The sequence below is a fragment of the Enhydra lutris genome, unplaced genomic scaffold (assembly GCF_002288905.1).
Source record: "Enhydra lutris kenyoni isolate GAN:26980312 unplaced genomic scaffold, ASM228890v2 scaffoldscaffold18, whole genome shotgun sequence".
In the NCBI taxonomy this organism is placed as follows: domain Eukaryota; kingdom Metazoa; phylum Chordata; class Mammalia; order Carnivora; family Mustelidae; genus Enhydra; species Enhydra lutris.
In genome coordinates, this window is record NW_019154102.1 from 20,130,723 (window position 1) to 20,139,155 (window position 8,433).

Below are 8,433 nucleotides of genomic sequence, written 5' to 3' on the forward strand. Positions count from 1 at the left end.
AAAAAAAAAAAAAAAAAAAAGCAGAGCCCAAGTCCAAGGATAGGACCAATATGGCCTTCAAAGAGCAGATGCCATGTATTATACCGAAAGGATGGATTTTCATACTACTCAGAGATGAGTGGTTCTCAAAGGAGCTGAGGAGATGCCCTCTCCTTAAAGGCAGAGTGACCTGAAGAGTTTTTTCAAATTTCCAATATCCATACATTGTTTTCCTCCTTGATAATCTCTTTCCATAAGGCCAAGCCTCTTGGTTGAGAACTGCGGCAGTATGGCCACTATTACTACTGAGAAGTTTCTGTGCTATTCCTGAGGTGCTCTGGGGCAGAAAAAATGCTATCAGGCTAGAACTCCATTTAGTCCTCTGTCTTACTGTACAACAAAGTATGATTTCTCGATGAGGTTCTTGCCTGGATAAATCTGATGCATAAATATGATGGAGCTCTTCCACTGAGGACTTCCAACTCTCAGCTATAACATCCATGTTTTTTTTTTTTTTTTTTTTTTTTTTTTTTAAAGATTTTTATTTATTTATTTGACAGACAGAGATCACAGGCAGGCAGAGAGGCAGGCAGAGAGAGGAAGGGAAGCAGGCTCCCTGCTGAGCAGAGAGCCCGATGTGGGGCTCGATCCCAGGACCCTGGGATCATGACCTGAGCCGAAGGCAGAGGCTTTAACCCGCTGAGCCACCCAGGCGCCCCAACATCCATGTTTTGAATCCCCTTTTCAAAATTTTTCTATAACCAGAGCAGCAGCAAGACTTCTAAGTCTCCATTTCCTTACGTACAAAATGGGAATGCCTTACTCAATACTGTGTTGTGAGAAGATTAAAGGAAGAGTATTTGTAAAAAGGCCTGGCAAATAGATAGGTATTCATAACACTAAAGTGAATTCTAAAATAAGGAGTCTTCAAGTCTAATAACAACTGTAACAGAGATCCAGCCCCTCAAGAATATGTCAGGTCATAAATTTCTTTCTTCCCCCCAAATATTTAGTTTAATATTAAATCTTGACTGTTATGTAATATTGGCATACCTGTTCTACACCCTCTACTTCTGGAATATAAAACTGCAGCATGTTCTGAATTCCATTTTTAAGAGTAATGATTGAACTGGGGCAGCTGGTACAAGAACCTTGGAGTTTGAGCTGTACGATGCCATCTTCAAAGCCTTTATAGATCACATCTCCTCCGTCTTCCTGCACAGTCGGCCTGTGGTCACAGAATATTTGTGATATATGTAAAAGAACTGAAGCGTCCACCAAAAAAACTTAAAACAACTCAGGGCTTAGATTTTTGTATTGGTAAAATTCACAAAGTTGGAGCTACTTATACAATAGGGAAGAGAAATGTAGCTAGTCTCATTTGTAACTTTTTAAAAGTTTCAGGTAAAATGTGCAAATTCATTCATACAAATCTTTGCTCCACTTATTATATTTTAATCCTGCTTATTAATAATCTTGTTAGGCATTTAAGATCTCAAATGTCCTAATAATTACAATTACCTAAGATAATACTCACTCATTTTTTTTGAATGAACAGACACTGACTGACATGATACATGCTGGCTTTTTTTGCCAGATAAACTTTGCATCGAAATATAACATTAATACAGAAAAACGCATGAATCATGTATGATCAATTACACAAATTTTTACAAAGTGAACACACATTTGTCTCAGGCCAAGACACAAAGCTAGCACCCCCAGAAGTCCCCCTTGTGCTTCCCGGCAACCAAAGATAACCATTTCCTAATTGCTATTACCATTGATTAGGTCTGTTTTGTAACTTTACAATTATAAACAGGCATTCCATTTAAAAAACATAGGATTTCCTCTTTTGTATTTGCCTTATTTTGCTCTTAATGAGATTCTTCCACATCATCACAGTGTTTCATTAAGTGAAAATGCCAGAATTTATCCCTGCTGTTGTGGACAGATATTTGGGTGAAAATCAGTTTTTGGTTTTTACAAACAGTGCGGCTATGAAGACTCTTGCAGATGTCTTTTGGCATACATATACAGGGCCACTGGGAATACACCTGAGCACGAAATTGCTGGATCAAGAATGTACGTATACTCACATTTAGTAGATACAAACAGTTGCCCTTTGCCCAGGTTCTCATACCCTAGCCTCACACTGAGAATCAGCAAAATGACCCATGGGAAACCTTCATGAGCTTCCCTTCTCTATAGGATGTTGTGTGCTTTGGCAGCTCTCTACTGTTTTCGAACGAAAAAAAACATTTTATTGTATTTCTGTGAGTTCTCACCAGGTCTGCTACAAGCAAAAGTGGAAGCCTGCAATTCTCCGCTCATTTAAATTTCTTCCTTATGGGCAATAGTCTGAAAGAAAGTATTTCTCTTCTCACAATCCACCCAAACACTATTTAACTCATTTTTTCATTTTAAGAAATTTGGTACTATAACAATATCAAACCTAGACTGTGACTGTGAGAGATAAATTCCCTCACTATGTTTAGACAGATTGTCTTAAAAATTTTGGAGTGCATATACAGAATGTAAATTCAACTGCCATGGTTACCTATTACAGTTTACATTTACTTCTACTTATTTACTAGAGGTTTTTTTTTTTTTTCCCCTCACAGACAGCTAAAAGTAAATTGCTATAATGGAAATTGCCTCTGCACCATATTTGATTTCGGGCAGAATGATGAGCACATACCGTATTCTAGTATCTAACAATTCCTTAATCATTGCCACAACTTCATCATCTTCTTCAGATCCTATTAACAATTGCAAATAAAATATATCAATGATAGAAAGTTTATATCCGTGCAAATAAAAGTATTAAAAGGGATGATTTTAACTTAATGTCTCATTAAAAAAATAATAAAAGCATACACATCTAACTTGGTATGGTGATAAAAGGGAAATGGAAATGATAGTTGGAGAGATGGAAAGACCATTCGATTCTCTGAAGAAAAACTTTTTAAAAAAGATTTGAGAGAGGAAGAGAAAACACATGCATACGCAGGAGAGAGGGGAAGAGAGAGAGGGAAAGAGTCTCAAGCAGACTCCCCACTGACTGTGGAGCCCAGTGTGGGGCTCAATCCCATGATCCTGAGATCATGACCTGAGCCAAAGCCAAGAGCCTGACGTTCAACCAACTGTGCCACCCAGGTGGCCCTTGATTCTCTGAAGAAAAATTAAGGAGCACTGGCCAACTCAACACTTGGTGATAACTCGATCTACTAATGATGTTAGGGTTTGAATTTTTTTGGTTTGTAAACTTTCATCATCCTCAAGGATTGAGAAGTAGCAGAGAAAAAAGATTGCCTGGATTCTGAGGGAAAGTCTGAGACACAAAGGTACACCTACTTCATAAGTTAAATTATATTTTTAATTTTTCAATATAGAGGTTTTCTAAATGACATCCATACTAAATTTAGATATAAGCCTTATGGAAATTTCCAAAATATTCTACAAATCTGAAGAAAAATATAAGTTTTTCATTTTGTGTCATTTTTGCTTCTCTTTTACTTTATAAGGTTATATACTGATCTTTACCAATACCTTTTTGTGGATTTAAAAATTTTTTTGAGAAATTTACCTTTAGGAAAATGAAAAATACAGATAATTCAAATTATACTATAATACACACTCTAGAGTTCTGGCAACAATGTAAGAATTATCAATATCAAATTATATTAACTTTGAGCCTTTTTTAATAAAAGAAATAAAATATAATAAAACAAAGGTTCTCTTATGTTGGGGTACCTGGGTGGCTCAGTCATTTGAGCATCAGACTCTTGGTTTCAGCTCAGGTCATGATATCATGGGTCATGAGCTCAAGCCCACATCATGCTTCACACTCAGCATGGAGTCTGCTTGAAAGATTCTTGCCCTATGCCCTTCCCCCCACACGAGTGTGCATGCTCTCTCTCTAAAATAAATAAATCTTTAAAAAAAAAATACTACCTAGCACTTAAACTAGAATGACACTTTTTTCAAAATGGCTGTATTTCAAAATATGTTCAGTGAAAAAAGGCAAGTTGCATATAATGCACATTAAAGTTTAAAAAACCCATACCATATATTCTCCACAGAGACTTACACATGTAGTAAAAGTTTAAAAACAAGCCAGGTTTTTATACATCTCTGGAAATAGAAAGGGGGAAAGCAATGGATGGGGGCTGTGAGGTTTTGGTTTTATCTTTAATGTCGTGGACTTTTTTTTTTGAGTAAAGCGATAGAAGTTTATTAAGTGAAGACAATGAAAAAGCTCTCAAGAGTGAGAGGGGTCTCAACAGGGCTGCCCTGTGTCTTTAATGTTTTATTTAAAAATGGGTCTCAAACAATTTTGGGGAATATTAACATCTGTTAAATTTGAGAGGAGAGCAAATTGGTATACATATTATTTTCTGTGTTTAAAAATTTTTATAATTGAAAAATTCCATTTTGTATAATATAGTCAATTTAGGCAGAAGTTTTCAAAAATGATGGATAAAACTAATATATGTGAAGTTTTGTTCCCTCTGGAATTGGTTCCAGATCTAAACATGGTACAATGATAAAAATCTACTATCATGACTTCCAAAATCAAAACAAATGTGAAGAAAGTAGAAAAAAATTTTTTTTACTTAAAATAAATATTAATTACCCAACATAGTACCTGCTTCTCCTGAAGATGTTTCCTCAGTAACTAAGGGTAAGCCAGAAGCAAAGAAATCCATGATTGTTGCATAAATATCTGGTTTCAGTAAATTCCAGTCTAATTCTTCACTTTCCTGTAAATATTTAAAGGAAAATCCTACATTTCTAATCAAGAGCAAGGACTAATACAAAACAATACTTCGTATCTTTTAAGAATTTTTTCCTATATATATCCTATACTGTGTAACAACAGCACTCATTTTTGGAGAAGACTTGTCAATTCAGTCCTTAACAGATCTGTTTATAAGGACTTTTGGAAGATATAATCTTATAATATTCTTCATCCATTCATTCATCACACTTATGTTAAATGGGCTGTATGTACCATGCTTTGTTTAGGGGATACCACAATGATTAAAAGATACTTTTTCATGAGGTGAAGAGAGTTAAAATACTGAATGAATTTTGTGTTTAAGGAGAATAATAAAGAGATTTCCTATTTTTTTAAATAAAATAGGATAGAGTTGCTTGATCAAATATACAGGATATCCCACAAGCAACCAAAAAATTCAACTCACATATACTACTTCAGAGTACTGAAGAAATCCAATGACACAACTGTAGAGCCAAAACATGTAACATGTCTTATCTATGGTGTTGTGCTAGAAGACTTATGGACATCCAACAAGCCCAGGATCCTTAAGAAAGAATCCCTAACTATGTAATCTCTATGTCTGGCCAACTAGTTGATTCCATTAAAAAAAAGACACAATGATTAAATACCTAAATAGTACTAACATCCAAAAAGAGAAAGGGAACATGTTTTCTTTTAGTTTTTTAAAGGAGAGCTCTTGGGACGCCTGGGTGGCTCAGTGGGTTAAAGCCTCTGCTTTCGGCTCAGGTCATGATCCCAGGGTCTTGGGATCGAGCCCCATATCAGGCTCTCTGCTCAGTGGGGAGTCTGCTTCTCCCTCTCCCACTCCCCCTGCTTGTATTCCCTCTCTTGCTAACTTTCTGTCAAATAAATAAATAAAATCTTTAAAAAAAAATAAAGGAGAGCTCTTTAGGAGGAAAAACTATTAGATGTGGTCAGTCCATTTAGATTCTCAGGCTGTTAGCTAGTGGCTATGCTTAAATACTATTAAAAATGAATCTACATGCATAAAAGGGGCTATTTTTGTCATGGATTAAGAACCAATTTAGGGGTTCTTGGTGGCTCAGTTGGTTGAGTGTCTAACTCTTGATTTCAGCTCAGGTCATGATCTCCTGGTCCTGGGATCAAGCCCTGCATCAGGCTCCTTGCCCAGAGTGGAGTCTGCCTGAGAGTCTCTCTCTGCTCACACGTACCCTCTAACTAGTAAAATCTTAAAAAAAAAAAAGCTAATTTAGACATGGTATACAGAAGACAAGATACATGGGCACTGCTATGGATACAAGGGCGAAACTAGTGAGTTGCCTTAGTGACTGGGAACTGGTTCTGGGAAACATTTTAATAACTTATTTGGAAGGCGGATCAGAGGGCTACTTCAGATCTTCAGTAAATAGTGGACTCTACCGAGTAGGGAAATACTGGTAATAAAAAATATATATATTCTGAAGTAGTCTGAATGAGAAAAAAAAGGCAGTACATAAGCTTCAAATACATTTACTCATTTAGAAAAAAATAACAGGGGTGCCTGGCTGGCTCAGTCAGTAGAGCATGTGACTCTTAATCCTGGGGTCATGAGTTCAAGCCCCACACTGGGCATAGAACTTACTTTAAAAAAAATATTGGAATTGTCAAAGTTATTTCAAAGGACAGAAGAACAGAAAATCATCCATACTCTGCTAAAGAAATAAATTATTCATTTTAAATAACAAATTATGGATAAAAAGTCTCTGAATCATCAATTAGCAATCAGAAAAGGAAACAGGCAATAGCTAAAGATATCAGGTAGATGAGATAGTCCATAAGAAAAGTAACTGAAAGAAAACAAATCTACTATTCCACCCATTAAATTTCAATATATACCCTTAGACTATTATTAATTAATTATGTCATTTCACTTAAGAAAAAACAGTGGGGCTGGAGAAATTCCAAAAGAAGTAATCAAATTAGAACAAGAAAGAAAATAAAAGATGACTTACCAAAATCAAATTAAAAAAAAAAAAAAGCCCAACTCTGTAAGATATAATCACATTTTCAACTAAAAAAATTTTTTAAATGCCCCAGGCTGTATATAAAAGAACTAAAAAAAAAAAAACCTTGTTAAAACAAATACATAATTTGCCATTTATAAAATGAAGACAAGAATACCTAGTTTAAATAATTAAATTAGGTAATATACATAAAGCACTTCTGCTATGTAAATGCCATACCAGACACTTGGAAACATTAAACAAGAGGTGGTCCTCCCCCAACCCTCAAAAAATATAAAAGAAAGCAAACTGAAGAATACCAAAGATAGGTCAGATGTCTCTAAACTGGTAAACATGTGGGATAGGTCAGCATGGATTTACTCACCACAATTCTTTTGGCAGAAACCCCTTAAAGCCTGAAAATTCAATCTATGAAATCCTATGTCATTGTTCCCTTCCATAAACATTTTTTTAAGTGAACACCATGTGCTAGGCATTGTTCCAGGTGAACTTAACAAGGCAGGCAATCTCTAGCTTTACAGAGTTTACATTCCAATGTAGGAAAGGCACATAATAAAAATAAACTAAAAAAAAAAAAAAAGTGACTAAGTGATAAGTGCCACAAAGACGATACAGGGTAAGCTCCTGGAGGGAGAGCCATTTCAACTGATAGGAGCAAGAATGGGCTTTGTGAGAATTTAGACCCAATAACACTTGAAACCACAGGGAAAAACCTTTTACAATTAGGATATTTGCAAGAACAACTATGGCCACTGGGATTGCCACCACAGAGGAAAACTCTAATTCTCCTCCACACATACAGCTACAGGAGCATTCTGGACTATTTGTAACAAGTCATTAACCCAGTCCATTTTTATGAGTCCTATCAGTGCATCAAGAACTCAAGAGTAATCCTTTCAAATTGCTTAAGAGGAGTTACATGAAAACGTTGGATTTCTTTTTAAAGATTTTATTTATTTATTTGAGAGAGAGAGAGTGAGCCAGCAAGAGAGCACAAGCTGGAGGAAGGGCAGAGGGAGAGGGAAAAGCAGGATCGCTGCTGAGCAGAGAGCACGATGCAGGCTCGATCCCAGGACCTTGGGATCATGACCCGAACTGAAGGCTTAGTTGCTTACCCGACTGAGCCACCCAGGAGCCCTGAAAACTTTGGATTTTGACACAATATTGAACAAGTGATTAAGTTTGGTGCATACATATCAATTAACAGACCTAAAAGTATACATAGTTCAAATTTAAATAGTTCGTTTCTCATTCATCTAGCAGACTTGAAAATGAAACTGCCTTTTCTAGCAGATACTACCTCAGCTGTTGGAATGGGTAGCATAGTCAGATTGACTTTCTGACATTTAGAGGTTAACCAAATGCTGCAGGACGACACAGTCCCCTGCTCTTATCTGTGAAGTTCTGAAGTATTACAGCAGATGGTCCATGATGAAAGAGGCCCCTTTAAAGGAGATACACATTCATTCTGCTGGTCAAATATATAAATACAGTTTATTTGTTTGCTTCTTTATTTCATCATTTAAAAATTTTTTTTAAGATTTTATTTATTTAGGGGCGCCTGGGTGGCTCAGTGGGTTAAGCCGCTGCCTTCGGCTCGGGTCATGATCTTAGAGTCCTGGGATCGAGCCCCACATCGGGCTCTCTGCTCAGCAGGGAGCCTGCTTCCTCCTCTCTCTCTGC

The 8,433-nt window shown here is 36.3% G+C and overlaps 1 protein-coding gene across 1 annotated transcript in view; it reads right to left on the reverse strand.

Annotated features, from left to right (window-relative positions):
- The window catches only part of LOC111148094 (NFU1 iron-sulfur cluster scaffold), a 22,702-nt gene that overhangs the window by 1,438 nt on the left and 12,831 nt on the right, over window positions 1-8,433 (reverse strand). The window contains exons 5-7 of the mRNA XM_022504495.1: window positions 4,631-4,745; window positions 2,681-2,741; window positions 1,033-1,207 (exon numbers count right to left, since the gene is read on the reverse strand). Of these exons, the coding sequence (XP_022360203.1) occupies window positions 1,033-1,207; window positions 2,681-2,741; window positions 4,631-4,745 (351 nt within the window). The remainder of the gene's footprint in view (window positions 1-1,032; window positions 1,208-2,680; window positions 2,742-4,630; window positions 4,746-8,433) is intronic.